Genomic DNA, 26,525 nt, shown 5'->3' with positions numbered 1-26,525 from the left:
GGGCTGGGCAAGTGGATGGTGCAGGGGAAGAGGGACATACCAGGGCACACAACAACTGACCCTGCGTGGAGCTGCCGCCTCTGCAGAGGACTTTGGGGAGTCCTCTTTGAAAGCAGCCCGTTGGAGGTAAGTTTAAGGGATGGGTGGGTGTGCAGACTTGGCACCCTGCCCCCTGGGCCACAGCGCTTCTCTCCAGCCCATGAATAGACCTAGCTCCTGGTTGCTGGGTTTGTTTTTTTTTTTCCAGTGTAAAGAATAAGTCTGTTTCTAGTGATGCCATGATGCACGCACTTTCACATCACGCCAAGGGGCTGGAGCTTTGAGAAAGCTGAGAAATATAAGAAGACTTTGTGATTTAAAAAAAAAAAAAGGAAAAAAAAAAGGGATAAAAGCCCAGAACACAACAGTAACATGAAAATGCAAAGTGTTTGCCAAGGTTCAGACACCAAACAGCCAATGAAGAAGTGCTTTGTTCTTGTAGATGCCTGCTGTGAGGGATCTGCTCCCCACATCTCCTGGGGTTTGGGGTTGGCTGTGGTGCAGTCCTTAAGCTGCAGGAGTTGCTTTCTCTGTGTGTCCACGTCCATTACCTCCTTCCACGGTGAGAAAGGTGGCTTTCTCCTGTGGCGTCCTGTTCTCCCCAAAGAGCAGGTCTTAAAATTCCTGGCGAATTTGCATCTGCGGGAGAGGTTTTAGCTGAGATCTGGTGCGGAAGTACTGGCTGATGGTGGAAGAGGGAGGGTAACATGCAGGTGATGGATGAGAAACTCAAGGAGAAGCAGGAATGCACACTGTGGGCTGGGGATGCTCATCAATGGGGCTTGGTAATGGTTAGGAGAACTGAGCCACCACTTGTCATCGAGAAAATGGGGCATTCAGGAGTGTGGCACCCCTGCCCGCGCTGCGCCTGTAACTGAGGTCCCAGGAGGAAGTTTGCCATCCATACAGCTTTCGTTCTTTCTCTAAAAAATAAGAACAATCCCACTGTAAAACGTCAGGAATCAGGATTTTTGCCCATCCAGCTTTCTGTCTGAGGGTATTCAGGGCCTGGGGACTGCCTGCAGACATTCTTTAGAGCTAGGTGCTTGCAGATCTGTCAGATCTTGGACAACGCCTGAGCCAGCCAGCACCTTCTAACGAGAATCAGTTTTATTTGCTTGGTCAAAACACTGCTTCTGAATGGAGAGACAGGATTAAATGCTTGGTAAGTCCATCTTTCTCAAAAGCACGAGAGAAATTTTAGAAATGCACCATGCAGGTCGGCTGGTGTTCTAGAGGCACCCGGCTTTAATCAACATCACTGAGCAGTTCAGATTGCAACTTCAATTATTTTTTGTTTGGAACAGAGAGCTCTGAGGAGTCAACAGATTTGGGAGCTTGAACAGATATTGGCTATGGTTGTTTTTTTCTTTTATTTATTTATTTTTTTTCTTTCCCCAGCGCGGGGTTGAATCTGAAATACACCTTTACAATTTCTGCCTTTCTCTCTTCTACTGGATGTCTGCCAGAACCGCTGACCAAAGGACACTACATGGGTCAGTGTTATTCATGCTGTGTTATTTCAGCTCAGGCAGAAGTCTTCCGGATTCAGCGCTTAGTGCTGTGAAAGATCTTGTAATCTTTCTGGGTTTTTTGTTTTTTTTTTCTCTCTCTAATGGTTCAGTTATGCTGTGAACTGACAATAGAAATGGAAGACACACACCTAGGATTATCCTCATTCCAGTCTTTGTGTGAATTCTGCACTCCTTGTGATGCAGAAGTGCTGCATCGCTCTGTGCATGGGTGTGCATTTGCAAGCACATCCCTTGCAAGGGTAGGGGAGGCTTTTTCCACGATGGTGCTTTCAGATGGGCACATAGCTGCTCCAGAAGATGCTCCTCTGGTTTTGGGTTGGTTTTTTTTCTTTCTTTTTTTTTTTTTTTTTTCAGAGCATCTTCACTGGCTGATAGACTTGCAGAATAATTCAGCTGGGAAGGTACCTCTGGAGGTCTCCAGGCAAGCCTCCTGCTCAGGGCAGGGCTACCCTCACAGTTATTGAGTGTCCCAGGCTATCGCTAAGCCAATCTGGGACGCAAGGATGGAGACGGCAGCACCCTGAAGGTGCCTGCTCTCTGGTCAGCAGTCCCTGGAGGCACCCCTGCTCCCAGGGCTGGATGGGCAGTCAGACGGTGTGGGCAGGGGTGCAGATGTCCTCTCCCTTGCCATAAAATTTGATGTCGGACGCTTTTTCTGTCCATTCTGCACTGGGGTTGTCCCCTCCAAACAAGGGCACTTTGCAATTCCATGGCCACATCTGCGTGGGGAAAAGTCCAAACCACCGCGGGTCTGGTCCAAGGCCAAGCAGCTGGGCTTGGCCCAGAACAGAAACCGGCTCTCCCCAAAGCGTTGGACATGCTCTTGCTTGCCCAAATGGCCCATGGGGGTCTGGGTGGGCAGCAGGCACAGTATGCTGACCCCTCAGCTCCACGGATCCCCTCTCAGACCCTCTGGCCTTCCCTAAGGTTGAGGAACTGCTTTTGGTCTCCCACCTTCATTTCTCCATCTGTACAACGCACCAGTGCCCATCTCGCAGGCCATTGGTTATAAAACTTAGGGAACAAGGAGAACGCTTGGATTCTCCTCCTTTGTAGGTACAATTCCTGGGGAAATGTAAATGTGGATGGGGAAAAATAGATTTCTGGTTTTCATCCTCCTTTCCGTGGTCACTATTGAAGAAATGTGTTACAGGAGATGTCTGAGGAATTGCATTTAGCCATAAAAAGTTGGTCAGGTATCTCTGCTTTCTTCAGGAAATATATTTTGAAATGAAAGGGAAAGCTGACAAAGCTGAGAATTTTGGACGAAAAATAAAGACTTCAATTCTTTCTTAGTGTCATAGGCACATATATACTTAAGAATGGTTTTAACATTATGTTTTTTTTAACTCAGTGAGGCACTTCCCCAAGGTCACCGATTGCCACAGTGGGAAGAATGACTCAGGCCCCATCTCCTCTATGAAATCTGCTTAAAAATAATGATCTGAGGGAAAACCTGGCTGCCGACACTAACCGTATGACTTCCTTATCTAGCTGCTCTGATCAATAAGTTTGCTTTCCCCATGTAGCTGGTGGATCTTGACTTTTGGAGTCCGGTAGCAGCTTTTTGCAACGCCGGCTGATAGAGGGCCGTGGAGACTTGTGGCCACATCTCAAGAGCAGAGGATTTGTCGAAGTAAATCAGATCTGGAGTCACTGAGAGGGAATTAACGTGAAATGCCGTGATGCTAGTTTTACAGTCACTTTAATAGGCATAACTACGCCATTAAACCGATCTGCCTGTATTTAACTCTTATTTGTTCCTGAGTGGAATGAATGTTTTCCTTTAGGAAAGCTTAATTTTACAGAGTGAAAGAGCTATTATGAAACTCCCAAATGCCTCAGCAATAACGATGTGACAGCTTGTAGCCTGAAATCCAGACTCCTTACACTGTGGTGGTGCTGTAAAGTCCTATTTGATACCCTTCTCCTCCTCCTCTCTTCCCTCACCCCAGTTATACTTCCAAAGTATCTCTGAAATGATGGTGTTAGGCACACAGCTGGTGAGACCTTGGGTAGTCACGCACAACTGAAATAATCATCTTGCTTCAGCAGGGCAGCTCCTGACCTCAGCCCAAGTCAGCTTCTTTTCCACGTTGTTGACTTATGTGGTTGAGAACGTCCTCTCCTTGACACCCGAACAGGACTCTGATAAATTGCATCTTGTTGCTGGTCTGGTGTAGACATAAGCTGACTGTACCCTTGGATTTGGGTTAATTGTGCTGAGGAGTAGGAAAAGTCTTTTCTGATGGTTTTAGTTGTAGGCCCACGAGTGACAGTTGCTATACCACTTTGTTGAGGAAGGAGGGAAAGAAACTGCAGATGAAGTGGGCCACCAGCTGTGGGGCCGTGCCAGGAGGGTATGGGCAAATGACAGGGTGGAGGGTACCTGCACTGCTCACTGCCCAGCTGTGTTGACCACCAGCTCTTTGAAGCTGCTTCCCAGATGGGCATGGAGACCAAGTGTCGGTGGCTGTTGGGCTGTGAGAAGCAGAAGGAGGGATAGACCCAACAGACTGGGGTGAGCTCATCCAGATCCAACGTCCATGGGTCCAGCAACAGGGAGGATCTTCCAGCATCTCCAAATCCTCTGTACCATCTTTGTGGCTGGCAGCTGGGTGAAAAACCTTTAATCTTGCTCATAAAGCAAGGGGTAGAAATTCATGCCTGGGAATGAGACCTGGAAACTGAGACAGAACAACTGCACTGAAATCTATTTCTTGCTTTTGGGATTTTTTTGTGGATTTTTTTCTTTTTTTTTTTTTTTCTTTTTTTTTTTTTTTTCCTCTTCTTGGCTCTATTTTTCAGCTGAAGCTCGTGCAGATTTGTCACAGGTCAGAAAAACTCAAGCCATGATCTGTAGAAGATGAATGGACTTTTAAAATCAATTTTGTGGTCCCCGGTGTCAGTGGGGTGCCAATCACTCTGTGCTGGTGCTGCCCGGTTCCTCTGCCAGCATCATTAGGAGACGTGGGCAGCGTTCATTACAGGGAGGCTGAGCCTCGCCTTCTGATAATGGAATTGAGCTGCCTGACCTTAATGTGTGACTGATATTTAATTTGAAGTTTCTCTGGACACCAGCAAGCTGTAACAGAAACAACACAGGGCCAGCGAGGGGTTGTTTGTTTTTTTTTTTTGCCACTTTGCAACTGTACGGGTCCGTGCAAGAAAGATGGGGACAAACATTTTAGCAGAGTCTTTTGTGGTACAATAAGGAGTAATGGTTTTGAAATAGAGGGAGGTAGATTCAGACTTGATAGAAGGAAAAAATTCTGTACTGTGAGGGTGGTGGAGCACCGTCCCAGGTTGCCCAGAGAGGTGGTGGATGCCCCATCCCTTGAAACATTCAAGGCCAGGTTGGCCGGGGCTCTGAGCAACCTGATGTGGTTGGAGATGTCCCTGCTCCTTGCAGGGGAGTTGGGACTGGATGGTCTTTAACGTCCCTTCCAACCCAAACCATTCTGTGATGATGACTCTAGGATGACACGGTCAGCCCCCATCCCTGGTGTTCAGCTGCAGTCCTGGCTCTGCAGGGAAGTGCAGGCAGCAGGCTGAGAGCATCTGTGCAGCTGGATCTGGGCTTGATGGGGACCATCAGCCATGTTTATGCCCTCTTCTCATGAGCCACACTTACCCTTGGTGGGCAGGCAAGGTACAGGAAAGGGGTTCCCAGCATGGGGGTCTTGCAGGAAGAAGTAGAATTGGAGAATGAGCCCACCATCCCAGCTGTTTGGCAGGGAAAAACGTGGTCCCTCCTCAGTCTGGAGCAGATGAAGGCGTCTCTCTGGAGTCAGGAGGAAGCTCTGGGATGGCGTGGTGCCAGTTAAAAATTGAGTTACGGTTTCCTAAATGCCTCCTGAACGTCTAGGGCTGTGGCGTTGTAAAAGGTGCTCTGTCATCCTTTGGGATGGAAAGGTCTCCATGCAGGAGTGATATACACAGACAAAGCTGAGCTGTCTTACAGTCCATAAATCAGCTGTCCCCCCTCCCTGGGGCTGACCCAGTGCTCTCCAGGATGAATCTTGTTGTTCTTCTTTGGTTCATCTTACTAGCAATGGTAGCCCTTGGTGGAGTGGTATCTGTAAATGCCCTGCGAGCATGGGGTGATGTAGGAGACCTTGGCTGGTTGTAGGAGGAAAAGTTGGCTTCAGTCCCTGAAGCATCACGAAGAGGTGGTTGGGAAGGGAATGGCATGGCAGTGACCCGTGGTTGTATAAACACCTTCTCATGGGAGACAGGCAGAGGAAAGGGTCTGGTCCTGGGTCCACCATCCACCACTTCTGCTGCCTAGGACAGCTTGGTCCTCTGCCCAGCTCCCATCTCCTCCTCTGTAAAAGAGAGCGCATCAGCCAACCCAGTTCTCACTGCACTGGGTAAGTGTCCCTCCGTGCCATTTAAGTACAGAAACAGCTAATTTGGGTGTGCCGTGATTCACCATGGCACGAGAAGTCTGCTTGAAGGCCCTGCAGAGGAATTGAAATCAAACACATTTCAGATGGTCTCATAAATGAAGCTGAAAGGTCGTACCCTATTCAAGCAGGAGGTTGTGTGTGGCACCACAAGCCTCTGCTAAATATCAGCCAAAGATTAGTCCATCCTCTCTGAAAGGCCAAGAGCAATAAAGGCTCCCAGTTCCTTCTGCCACATGTTCAAACTCACAGTGTCTAAAAATGGCACAAGCCCCCTGTGAAAGAGAGATGCAACTTCAGGAAAAGCAAATCCAAGGGAAATGTCAGGCTGGTGAGGTATGCGAAAAAGAATTTTGAAAATTCTTAGTTTGTTGTTTTTTTGTTTTTTTTTTTAAAGCCAAAAGGGACTGGTAGATCATGTAGCTAGCACTAATTAACTTGGCATTTTGCCAACCCTCATCCTCCCAGTTTAATCAGCAGCTGTGAGACAGTCTTATCTGTATACCAGCATCCCGACCTGGCTTCTGGGCATGGCCTCAATGGATGGACAACCACTTTGAAAGATGAGTTTCTGGGGGTGGAGGAAGGCTTCAGCCAGTCTGGGATTGATTAACTGCGTGTTTAGGCTCCCAGGGAGGTGGGAACGGTCCGTCCTGTTGGGCTATCATCTGCTGCGTGGTTGCATCTGCTTGGGTCTTTGTTTCTGGATGTCCATTGGGTACATCACCACATCCTCTATTTATTTGAAAATCTGGTCTTTTAAAGGCTTCATCTGACATAAAAGTTGCCCATGCAGGAACTGTACTGGTGACTAATTTTTTTTCTGGGAAAAGCGGAGTCAAAGCATCAGTTTAAGCTGATGGAAAGAGGTCGACAAAGCTGCAGACTTTTCCCCCAGGCCACCAGCCTTCTGGTGTTGCGCTAATTAGCTGGCAAATTCCTCAGCTCTTGTGCTGACAACGGATGGCTGGTCTCATCAGGTTCAGTAATTCTCCCTGGACTGATTTCTGGTGTCCGACAGTGGGTCTCCCACAACATCCAGTGGTCCAGGAGCAGGAGTTTGAGAAGCAGCTGAATCTTATACCCATTAAACCCACTCAAAGCCCATATGAGACACCCTGCAGATGAGGAGGAAAGATGGAGTAACGCATCGGCATGACAGAAATCTCACCTTGTACATGGCAGGAGCTGACTGATCCTGAAAATACGTGGGTGGATGCATCATTTAAGTTGGGCTTCTCAGATGGGGTTTGCTGGTCCAGCGAGGCTGAGGGCTGTATAGCCTACTCTTGCCTACTGTGCCTGCCAGTTATGTTGAATGGCAGCGTGAAGGTTTGCAAGGTAGATGCAATGAAAGCAACATCCATGTGACAGAGGAGAAATGTTTCTGTTTGAGTGGGCTCGGTAAAGCCACTGTCAGGAACAGTAAAAATCAGAATGGGAGGTCAGCTCGGGTCCCAGCCGGGCGGTTTGCTCCTGCGTGCTACAGGAGGAGCAGCTCTTTGAGAGAAAACAGTGAAGAGAGATAATCTTGCCTCCCATTGCCTTGGTAACCCTTCCTTCGGGTGACTTAAGGCCGCCTGGTTTGGTTTATCCCCTGCTGAGAAGTGTTTTCTTCTCTCAGCAGCTCCCCCAGGTCCTCAGTGCTGTCCATCTCATGAGGTGCCCACCATGTCCAACCAAGGGGTTGATGCGGTGCTGGGTCTCTGGGCCCAGACCAGCCTCCTGCCCTGTCATGCTCGGTTTAGCACTGCCTGAACTCGTTTGATGGGGAGCAGACTGCTAGAGGTTGTGTTTTGCTCGAAGGAGGGAGCAGACTTTCTGACTGGGGTCCCTTTCCTCCTGATCTGTTCAAGCCCCTCATTCCTCCCGTGGCAGCCAGAGAAGACCTGAAACCAGGGGTTACAGGTTTGCGTACGGGCCTCCCTCGTCACCTAGCTTGGCTCGTTCTGGATTTGTTCATAGTTTCTGTGTCTTTAATATTGATGTGGATTAATCTTTTAGCTCTGCAGCAGCTTTTCTGTTTAAGATGGCCGAGTTTGCTTCTTTAGACTCCCCTGGTCCAGTGTGGGGTCTCTCCCATGGGCTACAGTCCTTGGTGGGTTGTTTTTCCACGGGGTGCCGTCCCTCCTGCCCCAGTGCGGGCCCTCCATGGGCCACAGCCTCCTTCAGGCCTACACCTGCTCTGGCGTGGGGTCCTCCCCAGGCTGCAGGGGGATCTCTGCTCCTCCGTGGGCCTCCATGGGCTGCAGGGGCACAGCCGGCCTCACCATGGGCTGCACCACGGGCTGCAGGGGAATCTCTGCCGGGAGCAGTGTTACTCCTCCCCCTCCTTCTGCACTGACCTTGGTGTCTGCAGCCTTCCTCTCACCAGAAATTCTTCACAACCGGCTCAGGCAGACGCCTCTCAGGCTCTCTTCACATCTCATCTCCTCTCCACTTCTTGCAGCCAGGCCGGGCTGAGTCGGGCCCAGTCGGCTGCCCGGCGGGAGGCCAGAGGGTGAGGCCTGCAAGGCCCACAAGGCTCGCGCCTCCTCCTCTCTGCCCCCGCTCAGCTGCTTCACATCTTCTCTTTTCCTTTTTTCTGTTTTCCCCTTCTTAAATACGTTTTCGCAGAGGCGTTATGACTGAACATTCTGCTACCAATTGGCTCGGCCCTGGCCAGCAGCGGGTCCGCCCTAGGCCCCGCCAAGTCCACTGAACAAAGGGGAAAAAACCTCTATCAGCTTCTTACAGAAGCTGCCACCATAGCCCCCCCTCACTAAATAAAACCAGAACAGTGGGCTATGCCACTCCTCCTGGAGACTACACATATGCGGGGCTAATGGCAGACTGGGACCTCCCAACCAGTAGATTCCCTGTACCTCTCTTGCAAGTAATTCTTCATTGGGTCTGTCAGGATTTGGGAAGGATGAGACGTGGGACAAGGGTGTGGAGAGGCTCTGTGCATGCTGTTGGGTTGCAAGCCCAGCATTGAGATGGAGAACTTGGTGGGAGGCTATTCTGGGGGAAAATTTCCAACCGTATAGGGTTGCCTTCGATCCTCCTTCCCAGTAAATGTGGATGTGGCTCAGAGGGGACTACGGGAGGATCCTCACCCTGATGAAAGAACATTTTCCTAAACTAGCATCTGCGTCATCCTCCTTGGTCTGCATTGCATGACCCTGACCCAACATCAGCCCAGTTCCCCAAACCAGTGCAAAGTTCCTATACCTGGCAGTCCCCCACTGCCACCTGCAAAAATCCCAGCCCCACAGATAACAAAGCATTTGGACAATGGCACCCGCTGGGCAGTAGCCCAGTGTCACACTGGGGACCCTCCAATGTCTGGAGCTGACCATATGAGCAAAAATCACTGCTATTTCTCTCTGTTCCAGCTGAGCTGGACTTTTGAAGGGCGGCCAAGCCTTTGGGCTGGGGGCTTGGGGCACCTCCTTGGCTTTTGGCCACCAGAAAGTAGCTGGCCTCAGTAGAGCAAAGTCTGAGTCTGGGGTAATTCTGGAAATGCTAAAATCCCAGCAGATAGCTGATGAAGACCAACGCTCACCCAGAGGCTGGTTGGAAAGTGCTGGGCTGCAATAACTGCCTGGACTCTGGAGAAGTGGGGTGTCACAGGGGTGCAAATAAAACAGCAATCCATCCTTGAAATGTTACCGACATCAATTGGGGCATTTTGCTGTGTTTTAGTTCTTCCCAAACATCAGGCTTAATGTGCCACTGATTGAATAACCTGGTGTTGTGAGTCAGCCCTAGAAATCTCAGGCTGCAGTGCCGGTGCTGCGCTGGGCAAAAGACATTGATCCTGTTAGAGAGCAGATATTTAAAAGGCAACATACGGGTGAGAAATAGCATTGTGGACTGTGTGTATCTGAAAAAAAAAACCCTTCCATTCTTCAGCACAAGCTATTTTTCCAAAATTATCTGAAGGTAGGGGAAAAAAAATCCCACACATTTTTCTTTTCCCATTTTACTTGTTTAAGCCAGAAAAAAAAAAAAAAAGGCTTATGAGATTTAAGCTATTTATTACCAAATAAAACTGCATCTAGGCTGTGTGCTTCTGTGCCAAGTTTTGGCCTCACAAAAGCACGAGTGTCGGGAGTTACGGGCCCCTCGAAAGTGAGGTTGATGACGGAAACATTGACTTAGTCTTGACTCTCTGAGTCTTGACTCTCTGTTTCAGAGGCTGGCTGCAGGGAAATGAGATGCTGCCTTGTGATGTGGAGCCATACCTGCAGCATCCTACCTGGTTGCTGCTGGGCCACCTGCAGCCCTGCAGGATGTCCTTGATGGAATAAGCAGGGAACCTGATTTCCTATTCCCATTGAGGTGGAAAAATTAGTTCCTTGCAATCAGCTTCCTTTGACTTCAGCAGTGGGGGGAGATACCCACAATAGGGTTGATTTTCGTGCCAGAAGGGACGGCTGTCGTCACCTTCTCCATCCCACATCCCAAAATTAATTCTTACCCAAGTGAGGGGATGTCCTTTAGGAAGCCATTCAGCCTGGGCTTTGTCAGCCCTGGTGCTGAGGAGGGGATTTGGGCTGTGGGTATGTGGTGCCTGGCGTTTCAGCCCATGTTGACTGCAGGTTGGTCTTGGCCAACGGGTGTTGATGAGCCTCATCCTGCTCAGCCAGTGCAAGGCACCGTTTTAGGCTACGCTCAACCATGGTTTCATTTTTGCTCTTTCTGACATGGAGACACAGGTTTCCTGCGGTCCCTCCCTCCAGGGCACACACATGACACCCTTGGGCTCCTCTACGAGCCTCCTTTCCTGGCATTGTCACCAACACAAGCAGGTTACTACTCCCACGTAACCCCACCTCCTGCTTTTCGTATAGCGAGCCCTTGTGCCTCGGGATGCTGCTGGTGCTCTGTGAGCTCACGGTTTGCTGATTACCAAAAATCTCTTTCCCTCGGATAGCCTGCAGATAGGACCTGTATGGTTTTTCTTAGTTGGATGACTTTACATTTAGCCCTGTAAAATACATATTTCTTGCTGTCTGGGTAGAGTTTTTGCTTATATGTTATTACAGCAGGCTTAGCAGCACTAACTCGTGCAGAAATGTAAAGGAAGAGCTATTTCTGTATCGAGAAACTGATGTTTTACTTGTACTTTAAACACAGCTCGCTCGCTCTCAGTGAGAGAGAGATACCTATAAAAATACATACCTATAAAATTCAGGATATTAAGTTTAATAGGGAACAGGCTTCCAGGGTCTTTGATTTTTAGCTACAGACTTCTTGTTCATGGAGCATAAAAGGGGAATTGCCAGGACATGGCCCGTCAAGACTCATGGTAGCTGGGCTTTTCCCAGTTCAAGCCAGTTCAGCATAAGGAGCCACTGAGCCACCCTGACCTGCGCCAGCTTGCTGCTGGCACCCACCGCATCTCATGCGGCTTCTCTTCAGCTTTGGTCCTTCGGATGGACCAAGGCCCTGGCTGCTACCGCGATGCTGGGAGGGCAAATAGGTCCAACCTATTTTTTGGTGTGGTTTCTGGGTGGTGTCTAAAAAAAAAAATCAAGGAGGACCATACAGTATATTGGCTTCCCTGGGCAGCAGGTACCACACATGCTGCAGTGTTGCCTTCCTGAGGGTCTTGTGCAGCCTGGTTAATGCTGCGCATGGCACCTGGCATGTCTCTGTGAGGTTTAGGATGAAATCCAGAAGGTGACCTGCAAGATGGGATTGACCAATCCCCAGTCCAGGAATGTCCCATGTCCTGACTTTCATCTTTACCTCTCCCCACTACAAACTTAATTAGCCGTCAGCGTTAATAGCTGCGCTAATGACACAACCAGCGCTTGCCACCTCCTTTTCTTTAATAGGCAGCCTGACTTCTTGCTGCTTCCCAACACTGTGCTTTCTCTGTGAGGTCACACAGCTGGTTTTGGTGGTACATTTCTGCAGATGCTGGGAAAAACAAAACTGAGCTGTTCTCCGCTGTCAAAAAGTTCTGGCTTTGGGGCTGATTTGCCAGCGAGCCAGCAAAGAAGAAAGGCTGGACTGCAAAAACATCCCCCATCCAATCTGATGTGCCGTTCCCAGAAATGGTGAAACGCTCCACCGCTTTCCCAAACCTGCTCCTCAAATCACTGCCACTCATTCTGGAGCGGTACAGACGTGTTGGGTGGGATCTCCCTCCTCTGGGCTTCAGCTGCAGATAAATAAATCCAGCAGAAAAACCTGGATGGTTATTACAGTCTCATTTAAAACATGGGTTGGGGGGAAATCAGCACATGTAAAATGGAGACGGAGGGAGGGGATATTGGGGCCGGCACAGGTTTGGCATGCTGTCCCTGCATCCCCAGAGCCTCATGGGGCAGAGCAGTCCCATCCCCGGGCTGTGCCAGGACTGTGGATAAGCCCTGGTTCCTGCGTGCCCATGGGATGAGTTGCTGCAGCATGGCAAGGACTGATGCTGAGAAGACGCAGCTTTGAGACCAGGTGGGGTCACAAAGCCTTCTGCTTAAACAGGGAGAAGATACAGCTGAGAGCACTGGCTCTTCCCGTTAACGCCTTCTCCAGAGAAGGGTAAAGTTGCATTTGGATTTCAGACCCACCAACTCTGGCAGCATTTGGAGGGAGGGTTTTTGTTTGGGCTGTCGCAGAATTAAGGGGATCCATGAGCAATGCAGCACAACACCTGAGATCCCGCCAGGTCCTTGCAACATCTAGCTAGGTTTTTCCCCACAATTTTGGCTTTTTGCCTGTTTCTGAATGTCCCACATATCATTACTGATAGGAGGGAGCTGCTGCAAGCCCTCTGTCTGGTCATTAGGAGAAGTTAAGGGTGGTTTAAGGCAGGTGCTGAGCACTTCCAAATGTCTGGGGAGGGATTTGGACACTGTGAAAGCAAGGAATCACTGGAAACCCAAGTATTGAATTTCCCTTTCCAAACAACTGGCTGCAGCATACTGCTGCCTGTCAAAGTCGAAGGCTCCTGCGTGCAAAAGTCAGCACAATTTTACATTCCCAAGGGCAGGGATAGGGCTCACTCCAAGTGCTTCCCCATTTCTAATTGCGGGCAGAGCGAAGCAATAGACCTCTGTCAAGTCAGGACTTCTTTTTTTTTTTTAAGTAAGTCAAGGAGTAATTCTTTCCTCGGATTAATTTTCCCATTTCTGGATTGGGGCTTAATTCATGTGGATATAACATCCTTCTAGTAATGTACTACCACAAAAAGATGAGCTCTCTCACCTCCGTTGGCTAAAAGGACCCCTGGCTCCCACCAACTCCATTTTCAACTTTTTTTTTTTTTTTTTTGGGCTAACAGTCCAAAACTTGGAGAAGAGTCGTTGAGCCCATGTCCCTACCAATCAACTGGGAAAAGCTCCAATGCTGTTTACCTTCCCTGGACTTGGGTTACACGAAAGAGCTGGCTGGGGTGATGGTGAGGGAGAAAGGACGGGTGAGCACATTGGGTTGCATGGCTGATAAGCAAAGCCTCAAGAGTTGCCTTAAGTTCAGGTACCAGCCAAACCCTCTCTGCCCTTGGCAGCACCGGGGTTTGGAAATGGCCAAGTAGCCCAAAAATGTCATTCAGACCTGAGATGTGGCAGTTGAGGAGAGTGATTCCTGTCAGCCATTCATTCCCCATCCTTTCTGATGCCTTCAGACCAAACAGAAATGAGAAGCGTTATAAAAAAAAACGTTGCAGAGGGGTTTTGCAACATTCCGAAAATCATGTCACCTCCAGCACCCTTTCCTGGCAGATATGTGGAGCTGGGCCCAAAACCATGAGAAACAAGGGAGTCTGGGGAGGAAGAGCTGGATTGGGTGGGAAACATCGTACCAGGCTACCAGGGCCACCCATCCCTCAAGGCACGCGAGAGCCTGGGTGGGAAGGAGTGAAACTGGGACTGTTAAATGTCAGAAAACATTTTATTTCAGTGCTATTTGGCTTTTTTTTTTTCCTTGGTGTAATGATCCAAAAATCTTAAATACACCCTTGAATGCCGTACATGAAAATAAAGCTATAATTAAAACATAGTGTGAAGTATAAAAGCAAAAAGACGGATTTAAGTGTAGCAACGCTGCCGAAGTGTTTCTCCTTCCTCCTTGGAAAATATTGCTGAATTCAACATGTTCCTGTGAAACATCATCTTCAACAAAACTTTTTTTTTTTTCCCCTGAAGCTAGCGGAAAAGGGTTGTGGGGAAAAAGCCCTCATCCAGTGCTGTATAAACAGACATCTCTCTCCTGTGATGGGTCCAGGCTTCCTGGCCATATCCCATCACTTGCTCTTGCTGCTCCCCACCCCCACCACTCAGCATCGCTTCAGTGCTGACTTAGATATGCTGACAAATATGGCTTATTGCCAGTTGCAAGTGTTTTATTTTTTATTTTAATTGCTGAGTCTAGGCTCTGGAAGGAGTCCCACCTTGGCTTTTTTGGGGGGGCATCAGGGCTGCATGTGGTTTCACCCTGTGGTGTGCAGGAGAGGAGATGCTCTGCTCAGTGTCAGGGACCACGGGTGTGTGTGCGAGCTTGTGCTCCAGCCATGCCGGCTCATGCCACTCAGCAATTAATGAGAGGCTTTGTTAGGGTGAGAGGATGTTGAATGATGATAGATGACCCCTTTGCAGATGTTTTCCTTCAAATGTGCAAGACTTTGAGCAGGAGGATGATGAACCTCCAAAACCTTATATTTCCACCCAGGACCCAACCGTGCCCCACCGACCACCACAGACCAGCCCTTTGCCCAACCTGACTCTCTCCCTGGTGCTGCACAGCCTGAACAAATAAGGCAAATGAAAATGCTCTTTATCCTTCACTAACTTGTGCCAGGGATGCTCTTTGCCCAGCCGCGGGCTGGCGCTGGGGTCTGCGACCTGTTGCATGACACTAGGTGTGTGGGATGGTTGTTGCACCCTGGGCTGGGTTTGAGCTGACTGCCTGTTATTTTTGGCATGGTTCTTGCCATTCACTAAATGAAATGATAAAGCTGTTGGTGAAGGTGCTGAAAGTGAGACAGATTCCTCCCCGTCTGATAAACTTTTCTCAAATTCTTTCCTTCTCCTCTTCCACCCTCCCTGCCCCAATCTCTTCCCTCTGCGCAAGACCGCTAAATTTTTATGCAGATGACTACACAGTGGATTTGGTCTGGAAGTTTATTTTTGTGTTTTCCAAGTGCATTGTAGCCCCTCCTTTCCCACTAGTAAGTCAGTTTAACTCATTTAATAAGGGTATATTCACAAATAATTTGTGAATGCAGGGCTAACACGCAACCGATGGCGCCAGGCAATCTGTAGCTCGTTTGCGCCTGTCCCCGCGGAGGTCCTGCTCTGTGTGCCACTTGAAGCTGGAGCTGCTCTCACGGTTTATTGGCTGTATACCATTGGGACTGACGCTAACTTCCCACCGCGTTACTGCCTCCGAGGGGAATGTTAATGGACATCCAGGGAAACAATCTGCAGGCCCCTGGGCTGTTAAAAGCTTGGTAGACTCCAGAGCTTGGTGCTGGTAGAGGCACCCAGATGGCTCTGATTTATGGGGTTTATCTGCCTTCCCAGGGCAGGAGGAGGGATTGTAGGGGTGAAACGGCCGAGACGGCGCGTCTCCGTCCCCTGGCTGGACCGATTGCGATGGGCAGATCTTCCACAGCTGCAATATCTGTCAGTGAGTGAAGCCAGGGCTCTCTGGGAGCTGCCATCTCCCTCTCTGCCATGATGGGATCGAGAGGCACAAACAGCTCCAGCCTCCCCGCCACCCTCCGGCCCTCGCGTACTCACGCGCAGACCGCGAACGCCTCAGCAAGCCGGCCAGGTTGCCTTACCCAGGGGAAAAATTCACATGCATCACAGGCGGCCTAACAGCATAAGACAGATTTTGTTTTCCTTTTGAAGGCAGCTGGGCTCCCTGGGCTACAGCTGTCTGCTCAAGATACCTATCCCCAGCAGCACCGGGCCTGATCCTGCATCCCCTGCCTGCAGCCCAACTGGATAAAAAATATTGTTGCCACGAGTAAGGGAGGTGGAAATAAATTGTTCTGCTTTCTGGGGTTTTGTTTTCATAAAAGCTTGTAGCATTCCCTGTCTCTCTGCAGGGATTACCCTGGGGCTTTGCATCTCCGAGATGGGTCAGTGTTTAGCGAGCACATGGATCCCTTGAGCTTTTCTGGGTGAAATATTGGTGGATGGATAAATTTGCATGTGCATATGCATAGTCAAATCCTGACTGATGCTAAAGGAAAATCCCTGGTGACGAAAATACTCAGTATTAGACCAGTAAATCTCTGTGACTCAATGTTACATATCAATCTGCAAAAATATACGAACTTGTCATTTACAGGGTTCACCTGGGGGCGTGAGGAAATTGGGAGCATTTCTTTTAATGAAAAAAAGTCCAGGCTGCTTCAGATAATGTACAGAAACAATAAATATAACTGTAGAACCTACGGGGAAAAAAAAAAAAAAGCTGTGGAAGTGAGAAAGCGGTGGCGAGTAGGACGTGATGAGTTTCCCCGCGGGTTTCCGCCGCATTCGGAGCCTGCTTGAATGAAGGGTGGAAGCAGCGCGGTGGTTAGCAGCCGAACAGGTTCAACTATCCACATGCCTATATCATCTCTTGGCTTTCTAAAAACAAATTTATACCTCCTCGGTTTGAGACTGCAGCCTGTAATGCCATCTTCGAGCTAAGTGTTTTGGGTGCTTTGTAAATAGCTGTTAAGCAATCTTCCCCGCGGGCTTTTTAGTAGAAGATAGTCCTCACGGTGCAGCTAGGAAGATGGGGCCAGGGTGTCACTGAGCTGCGTAGCTGTGGGGAATGCAACAGACCCAGCTCCACGGGGGCCCTCGACATCATGGCATGAAGCCACACTATCTGGCATGGTAGCAGAGGTGAGCCAGACCAGTCGGGGCAGCCGTGGATCTGCATTCCATATTCTGGCAGTGGTGGGGATTAATGAAGCGCCAATTCCACCACCCCTTAGAATCACAGAATCATGGAACAGTTTGGGATGGGAGGGACCTTCTAAGGCTGTCCAGTCCAACCCCCCTGCAAGGAGCAGGGACATCTCCAACCACATCAGGTTGCTCAGTGCCTCATCCAACCTGGCCTGGAATGTTTCCAGGGATGGGGCACCCACCACCTCTCTGGGCAACCTGGGACAGTGCCTCATCACCCTCAGTGTAAAACATGTCTTCATCATATCTAATTTAAATCTGCCCTCTTTTAGTTCAAAACCATTACCCCTTGCCCTATTACTACATATCCTTGTCAAAAGTCCCTCTCCAGTTTTCTTGTAGGTCCTCTTTAGGCACTGGAAGGCTGCTCCCTGGAGCCTTCTCTTCTCCAGGCCGAACAACCCCAGCTCTGTCCTCATAAGAGAGGTGCTCCAGCCCTGGCGCTGACTTTAGCTTTGTGATGTGACAGAAGAATCCAAGGGGGAGTAGATGCAGTGGTTATCAGAGCATCACACAAGGCAGGAAGGTGTTGCTGGCACTCACCCAAAGGTACAAGGTGGATGGGGCACCCACTGCCACATGGTCCTATACCATCACACTGTGCCGTAGCATCTTTTGAGCCAGGCTTGGCCCTAGGCATGTCAGAAGACAAAGTAGCTCCTCTTTCCTACCCCACAGATAGCTTGGCTTGCTGAAGACCAGATTCATGTCTCCACTGGATCCCATCTTTGCCTCCATGTCTTAGGGCAAACCTTTAGACTTTTGCAGGGCACTTTTTAGACCTGGATTAGTTGGGCTCAGACATTATCTGTCTTTGAGGCTTAGCTGAAGCCAGAGGGGTATAAGGCAATAAGGGTTGTCCAAGCTGGGAGAATGGGTGGCTGGGCAGGCTAGAAAGACAGCAGACTTTGCAAATGTATTGGGTCAACAGAAAAGCTTGAGAAAATAATATGGAGAGGGAGAAGAGAGGCAAAGAAGAGGGGGAAATACTCTGCCCCTGCTCTGCTAAGAAATAACTCTGTTCAGATGCTTACACTGAGACAGAAGTCTCTGATCCCAGTGACATTTGCCCTCAACCAGTTAATGGAAGGCTGCACAAAACTTGGTTATGTTGTCTGCTTTGCTGACACAGATGTGACGCATTGCTCATCTCAGAGCTGCTGATCTGATGTTGCTCTGAGCTGTCATCATCTGCCACGGCAACAGCATTTAAATGAAAGGAAGAAGCAACAGGACAAGGAAAGAAGGATTTCTGGCTGGTGGGCAGCCTGAGAGCAAGCCCAGGGAAATCTGTCCTCCACAGCTCCAGGTATGAGCAGCTGGAGTTACTCATGCCACTGGGAGAAGAAGGTCAATGAGCCTTAGGCAGCAGGGTGGACCTTGACCTCCTGACCAGGCTGGACACAGGGACACATGTTTCCAGGTTGGCCTCAGGTCAAAAGCTTCTCAGGGCTGGTGAGGACTACATCGCCTCTGCAGCAAGGACATGGGGCTACCCCCTCCCTCTTCAGCTGGAGGAGAGAAGTGTTTGCAGCAAAGGCCGCTGAAACTGATCAACCTGGTAGATGCCTTTGGGCTAGGCCGTAAAAACCCATCCAAGATCTGGCTGACCCCTCTTCCTGCAAAATCAAGGTATCCCAATGGAGAAGGATAATTCTGTAGGATGAGGGCCAAAACTTGAGCTCATTGAGCTGGCAAAAGGTCCCTGCCTTGTCAGTCCCAGAGCAACACTGCCTTTCTGCAGCCGCCACTGGGGCAGGCGATGGGGAACGTGGTTCATGGTGGGTGCGATTAGTGGCTCTGGAGCTTGATAGGAACAGTTTCCAACCTCATCATCTTTGCTGCAGAATTGTCCTCAAAGCTTAGCTAATAAAAATATCAGCGCTGCCCTTATTCTGGGGAGTAAAAACAAAAGCTGGAGTGGGGTATCTGGAGTGGCTTTTAGTCATGGATTGCCCTCCTCTGTGGCAGACACTGCTATCCAGGCAAAAAGCAGATTAAACCCATGAATCAAATTAGCACTTTATTGGCAATGCTTGTCCATTCCAATGCAAACGTGACCTAGCACCACACTGCAGCTTGGGAAAGAGAAGGAAGATGTGCCAGCAGAGTAATCATTCATGGACATTGCTAGCGTGAGATCCTCCCTTATGCTGAATAGCGGTGAGCGTCTGCGAGCCAGATTCTGGTGTTGGTCATGGTGAGTTACCGGGAGCAAGACTGCTCAGCTGGTGTCTGCAGGATAAACTCAGAGATGAAATGTTGTCTTGTGCCCTGTTATTTGCCAGGGCTTTCTGAGGTCCAACAGTACCACACTTGGCAAGGACTGGCTCTTTGCTGTGCAAGCTGCTTCGGTGATGCCAGCTGTACGATTTGATGACTGCTAATAAGCATAGATTTACTGAAGTATTCCCCAAAGTCTTCGCTTTGCTGTCAAAATGCTCATCAGCAATTGGATTAGTTGTAGGGAATGAACAGTTACAACACAAGATAATGAATTATGTTAAGACAAATTGATGGGTTTTATTTAATCATATGGTCTCGGTCATATCCTGATAGTATGTTTCCTACAGAGGAAAATGCATAATTGCACCAGTAGGTACCAGAAAAAAATACTAAAAAGTGCTTGTTTTAATTGCCTAGTGCCTAAAAACAAGGCAAATTAACTCTCTGTACCAAAACAAAATGGGTTAGGCTTTTACTTTAGGTTATGTTGGCTCTACACGGGCTGTGTATGCCTTCCTGCCCAGACATGAGAGGTAAAGTTTCCACTTTCTGGATCTCAGGGACATGTATGACCAAGTTCCTTGCAAGACTGTCTTGGTGTGGGAGGAGAAATCCAGGTCAAAACCTCTGACAGGATGGTCTGCCCACCCTGTGATCTTTAGTTCATCATGGCCCTGGCATCAATGGCCCTGCAGATGTTTCACTAAATTAGACTAAGGCCTCCTAAGATACAGCAAAAGGCTGGAAATCCTTGGCTAAGGTTGCACCAGGCATCAAGAGATGAGAGAAGCAGAGGATGAGACACTGGCTTTTTCTGCTTTACTTATGTACTACAAAATTTGCCCCAGTAAATGTGGGGCAATATCACTAAACTTAATTGTCTTGTGTCCTCCTAAGTCAGTTTTGTCTGAAATACAGCTAAACCGCTGGCTGGTGGCACAGGCTGGTCTGTTTGTGTGTACAGAGAGATTAGCACTCTAAGCTGCTCTAGCACCTTGTCTTCAGGAGCTATGAAGACCTGGAGGTGTAAAATGGCTCACCTGTGATGTTCCGTAGCCATTTTCAATTGGGAGGACTTGTGGTCCTTCACCATGTGTTGCTCTGCACGTACCCAGCAAACACGGCCGTTAGGAGGCATCTCCCTGTGATTGTGGTGTTGCTCAGCTTGAGCAATGGGCCAAGGCAGCACAGGACCCTCATTTCTTTGCTCAGCCTTTACCTGTCAGTGGGGTACGATGAACTGGGCCCAAGACGACGGCAGCAAATATAACGTGCAGTACCAGAGGGATGGGGTACATGGATGGCTCCTGGGTCTGGGTTTGCAGCTCCATTGTTGAGAAAGGGCAGGTCTCATCCCACCTCCTCTGGATTTTAATTAATAAGGTAGTCGAATCATGCTGTTGTCTGATGGCATGAGAAATTATCTCTAGTAGTTCTACTACTAGTGGCACACGCGATTGTTGCCTGCTGGGCAACAATCCACTACAGAGGATTATTTTGCATTTAAGAGATACCATGTGTAATTACTTAGGCACGGTTTTGCAAACCATTTGTTTCTGTTAGGTCCTCTCCCACTGTTTCTTTTTCTGGCATCTGGCTCGCTTTGTGCATCTTCCATTTCCATATGGATGTGAATAGAAAGTACTCAGGGCTCCCTGAGCTACTGTGGTGGACTGGCTGGCAGAAGTGAGATGTGAGCAGAAGGGATCTGGGCAAAGAAGGCACCATGGGCATGTCTGGCCTGTGTCTTAGGATGGCATTCTGTGTCTCTCGGCGCTGATGTTCCTTGGGAAAAAAAAAAAAAGATTATTTTTTAGGAAGATGAGGTGTTCAAAAGACTGCATAAAAGAGTAGGTGTCCTATCCTGGGGTTGATCCTCAGGAGAGAAGCATCTCTAAGAGCCTTACTCAAGTCTCATCCTTCACCTCTGAGCTGCCATTCTCCCTAGTTTAAGAACAAAAAGTTTTGCTGCGATGCCTTTAAATGCTCCAGGAACGTTGGAATTGATATGCCGGATTGGGCCAAGGGCCCATCCAAGCAAGGATCTTGAGGGAGGTGCAAGCCAGAGCCAGATGTTTTGCAAAATGCCTCTGCTGTGGATATCTTTCACACCTCATTTCTTCCTCATTGCCATCAATTTCATGGCTGGTCTCATAGCAGTCTGGGTTGTGTTTCCTGCGGCCGCTGTCTCCCTGCAGGCTGCTCATGAGGACAGGTTATTGAAGGGTCTCAGCAAAGACCTACAGTCTTAATCCCAGCTCTTAGAGGTGGAAGGTGTCTCATTCATGTCCTGCAGTCAGCAAGAGACAGTTTCTTAGAGCAGAGATTATTTCCTTGCCTAAGAGATATTTTTAGGCAGGCAAAGAAATACCTTGAATTGTGTGAGAAGTCAGCAAGCTTTGAAAACTTCTCTGAGCTCATAACCCATGAAAATATATTTTAGAAAAGAAGATTTTTTTTTTTTCCCTTTTCTAAAATGTTGAGGCTTTTTCATAAAATCACAGAATGGTTTGGGTTGGAAAGGACCTTTCAAGGCCATCCAGTCCAACCCCCCTGCAAGGAGCAGGGACATCTCCAACCAGATCAGGTTGCTCACAGCCCCGGCCAACCTGGCCTGGAATGTTTCCAGGGATGGGGCATCCACCACCTCTCTGGGCAACCTGGGACAGTGTTTAACCATCCTGAGTGTAAAAAATTTATTCCTTACATCTAGTCTAAATCTGCCCTTTTTTAGTTTAAAGCCATTACCCTTTGTCCTATCGCTAGAGGCCCTATTAATTTATTTGTTAATTTTCTCTTTAAGACAGGCAAATCAAAACAGTTTTCATCAGTATACACTTCAATTTGGAGCCAAAAAGTCACTTTGAACCCAAATCCATGTTTTGGTTCCAAAGTTTTTTGGAGGAGAGAAACTATTAGTCAAAATCAACATTTTTCCATGTAATCAACATTTTTTCCATCTAATCAACATCAAGTGACCTGTTCTCTCTTTTTTATACCTTTTGACAGAGGAGACAAACAGCTTTTTGCTGAATTCTTGCCCTAGTTGGGCAACCACAGGGGCTGGGGTGCCCTGGCCGCTACGAGCCCCTGTGACAGCTGTGCTCTTCTCTTCCAGGTGCTCCTTTTCAAAGGTCTCAGCATCCCCATGCTACCTCCTGCCGGCACTTCCACCTGGGTCCCCAGCCTCAGCTCTCTGCCGACTTCACCCTGCCTCACGCAGTGCAGCCCCAGCCGGGGCTGACCCCCCACATGGCCCCCACACACCAGCACAGCGGTCCCCTGCACCAGCCCCTGGCCCCGGTGCCAGCCCTGCCCTTCCAGGACGTGGCCGGACCCTCCTTCCTACCTCAGGCGCTTCACCAGCAATACCTCCTCCAGCAGCAGCTCCTCGAGGCACAGCACCGCCGGCTCATGCCCCATCCCAGGTAAGGGGGTCTTACTCTTCTTGAAGGATGCTGGGAAGCTACATCACTCAGCAAATTGGCTTCTGCAAAATCCCAGTGGTATGTGTTGGCAACATTGGGTTTTCTTCAGACGTTCATTTGTGTACTCCCGAAGTTCATCCACCAGAAGGGAAGCTGCAGGGCTTGGACCTTTCCCAACAGGCTCCATATAATGCTCATCTAGTATGTCCTAAGGTGACCTATAGGATGGTAACACCGTGATGCGAACACCTTGGTGTCACAGTGAACTTGTCCTGCATGACAGAGAGAGAATAGACTGCATCCATGAGCTACCTCCTCGTAGCTGCTGTTTCAAAAAACATGTAAGAAGTTGTATCCACCTGTCCTGTCAGGTTTTGCACATAGAATAATAGAATCAATAGTTTGGGTTGGAAGGAACCTTTAAGAGACATGAAGAGTGTGCTCCTCTAGGTCTAGGTAGGCTTCCCAACTCCATGAGGGAATGACACCGTTGACCTCCAGCACATTCAGTCACGGAAAGCAGCCTAAATTCAGACTGGGCTGATGACTGTGGAGAGAATTACTGTAACTCAGCAGAGGTGGAAATGGATGCCTGGTCTTGTCCTGATTGTGTTTCTTGAGAGAGGGTTTTAGATAGCATGTAGGAGAGGACTGCTTTTTTTGGAAACATATGGAAGCTATTTGTGGGTTGTACCCACGGATCAAGAATCAGAGGAGGAGTCTGCGATAACGCTTCAATGCTACAGACAGAAAACACTTTATTTCCATATCAGATTTTCTTGCTGAAAATTGTGTGTTCTCATCCTTGTTTTGTTTTGCATAAGCTGGATTTTAGGTGGTTTTAATGATTAGTTAATAACTGGGTAGCAAATATGTGCGAGGCTGAGGCACCGATGATACAAGTGTTTCTCTCTTAGTCATACGCTGAACTCAAATAAAAGGATGGCACACAATTCCACGCAGGAGCTGCTTTGGTAAATGCTGTCAGTGTTGCATTTGCAAGTGGGATCTGGTGTGGAAAAGGGCAGGAGCGCCAAGCAGCTCCTGATCCTTCCCTGAGTAATTCAAACGGCCGATAATCACCAGAAGAGACTCAAATCCCTAGGAAAACCTTGCTATATACTCTATCACTTTCCCTTTCCTGCCTGTAAAGGCAGCACTGCCGGGGGGGAAGGAGCTGGATCCCAGCCTGGCCTGTCCATCATCCAGAGAAATGTTGGCAAAGGCCAGTGAGAGTAAATTCTGCTTTCAGTTACTCCTGAGCAATCCTGTTATGAATGAGGTTCCCCAGGAGTTTATGGACTGCACAGGGAGACGAGACAACCTGCAGCTTCTTTGTGATGATGGATAACGGCTGAACCAGGGATGTGTTTTATCTTGTGTGTTGTTTATGGGGCTGATGGTGGAGAAAAAGAGAATGGTGCCAATGGCACAAAACTTCCAAGGAAGAAGTTTTTTGGTTTCTTCTTTTTCTCTCCGTGTTGCCACCAAATAGCATCTCTTTTAAACTGAATGTACATGGACACCATGGGGCTGAGAGTGGAGATCTGTGTTATGTCCATGGTGACCACGAGTAAATGACGTAGCTCTGGGTTCCTCTTCCCACCATCCCTGACACCTGCCTGGACTCTTTTGTCTTGCACACATGTTCACAAACCCAACCATTTGGGTTTTCCTCTGGTTTATAGACATGGGCTCAGAGCAGGAGCTGTACGTATCAGTGCCAGCCCCGGGGCTAACTTACTTGCTGGTCTTCTCCTCCACGCAGGCGGGCTCAAGAGCGCATGTCCGTTCAGCCTCACCGGCTACACCCCAGCTTTGACTTCAGCCACCAACTGCAAACTCCACAACCCATGGGGCCCCAGCCCAGGTATTTAGCAGAAGGCACGGACTGGTAAGTCTTCCACATTTCACTCATGCGTTGAATGAGGTGTTCAAAAAGTCCTGGGGAGGCTGCAAGGGTGGGTTGGTGAATGTCATCATGGAGCAATGCCTTCATGAAAGTTAATGGTGCACCTCAACAGAGACAATGTGGGGAGTGTGCACTGGGAAAGCTCACCTCTGGAAGGGCCATGAGTGCCTGCTAAAGCCTTTATGCCTATATGTGACAACATTGAGGCATCAGTATTGCCCATAACTCTCCCTCCATTGGTGTAGAGTGCTGCCAAACATTAGTCTTTCTCCAAGGGCTTTTCCTGCTGCAGGGCACAGCCAGGGTCTTTTTTCCTGTAGACTAACATCTCTGCCTGAACTAGATCTTCTGCTGTCCGCCAGGCACTCAAAAAGAAATGGCCACAACTTCTTCTGTGGTCTAAATTAGGGAGCACAATGTTGCCCTGCCCTGCAGGGTGGGGTGAATTAATTAATAGTTTTCAATCATTCTCTCACTGAAGTGTCTGACACCCTGGAAAAACTGAGCACAGAATTAATCCTTTCATTTTCAGAGCAGATTCTGAGCTCCTGCACAGTTAATAAGGTACTGGGCCCTACGTGGAAGAATGAGAAAGTAAAAACATACTTCTGAGTAGCTGCCTGTTGGCTGAGCAAAGTCCGTTCTGTGCACTGAATGGAAAAAACGTCTTGTGAACATGTAATTAGAGACAATCGCAAAAATATACACACTGCAAAAATCACAGTGTGTATGCACAAGGGAACCGAAATCAATGTCACAGGGAATCTTAATTATGGCATTTCCTAACACCTGAGCGCCTCGCTCTGCAAATGCAGAGCCCTTTTAACACAGAGGGTTTTTTCCCCCTCTGTGGTAATAATATACAACTTAAAGTATGGCCAGATCCCTCTGCCATTTTCTTCTCAGGTGTTCCCATTACTGGTACCACCATGAGCTGAATTTGGCCGGGATGACATTGTTCAGATCAGTTTGCAAAGCAGTTCACGTACCATTTGGATAGAGCCATTCTTTCTGCCTCTCTTTCAGTGCAGAGTGTTTAATTATAATCATTAGAAGGATCTGATAAAGCACTGCTTTATGTTTCCCTCCTCCTTCCTCCTTTTTCCCCTTGGTGTTGCTCCATCGCCTTGTAGAACCTAAGGAGTGGGGATGACAGAAATCAGACACTGTGTGTATATATTTGGGTGACTCACTTCCCCTCGGGGCACATGCACAGTTTTTCCCAGTGACAGATACAAGAACTTTCCTCGCTCGGAAGCAGTAGGTGGTAGGCACTGTTGCGGGAAACGGGGACGGGTGGAAGATCTGAGGGTGATCAGTCTCCTTGGACTGCCAAAAAATCTGCTGGCGAAGAAGAAATAAACTCCCATTTGGTTCGTTAAATCATCTTCTGCACAGTGACAACCATCCAGCCTGTTATCTGGAGCCTTACCCTGCACTTTTTGGTTGTTGGCAGCCCACGTGCTGTAGGCATCACAGCTCTGGAACCTCGCATCTGAGCATCAGGATGCTGTGCAGTCAGCCACACAGGGCAGGCTAGGAGGTGATGGTCAGTTTTGGTTTTCTTAGCTTATGAGCTCTTGTTATTAACCCCCAAAGTATGGGAAAACACCATTTCATGCAGTGTTCTGCTTTGAACACTTCTACAGACCCACAGCACTGCTTCAGGAACTTCAACATCCGATTTTAAGGCTCTAGACGCACAAACAGTTCAGCAGTGCTGTTATTGCAATTACTTGTGCAAGTTAATAATGGCTATTCATCTTTGAGAGATCTCTTTGGTCATTGATCTCGAAACGCTCTGCAGACTATCCCATCTGTTTTGTAGGCAGGGAATATGGGAAGGCAGAGAGGAAAGAGTCAAGGCCATGCTTCAGGCCAGTGGAAGGGCTGAGCACGGACTCAAAACCTCCAGATTTCCAGTCAAGCCTTCCATCCACCTGGGAACAGTCTTCAGCAATGGGATAAATCCCAAAATTGCGACACAGGAGCTGGAAAATGCCCAGTCCTGCTGATTCTCACCCTGGTTGTGTTCCTGCCGTTGTCTCCTTTTTTTCCGCTGCTGCTTT

The 26,525-nt window shown here is 48.7% G+C and overlaps 1 protein-coding gene across 1 annotated transcript in view; it reads left to right on the top strand.

Annotated features, from left to right (window-relative positions):
- Positions 1-26,525, top strand: part of ARK2C (arkadia (RNF111) C-terminal like ring finger ubiquitin ligase 2C) — a 44,532-nt gene that overhangs the window by 11,463 nt on the left and 6,544 nt on the right. Inside the window, exons 2-3 of the mRNA XM_086769818.1 lie at positions 22,235-22,544; positions 24,313-24,438. Coding sequence (XP_086625944.1) covers positions 22,235-22,544; positions 24,313-24,438 — 436 coding nt within the window. The remainder of the gene's footprint in view (positions 1-22,234; positions 22,545-24,312; positions 24,439-26,525) is intronic.

The sequence above is a fragment of the Chlamydotis macqueenii genome, chromosome Z, assembly GCF_036417535.1.
Source record: "Chlamydotis macqueenii isolate bChlMac1 chromosome Z, bChlMac1.mat, whole genome shotgun sequence".
In the NCBI taxonomy this organism is placed as follows: Eukaryota; Metazoa; Chordata; class Aves; order Otidiformes; family Otididae; genus Chlamydotis; species Chlamydotis macqueenii.
This window is presented reverse-complemented; position numbering and strand designations above follow the sequence as displayed.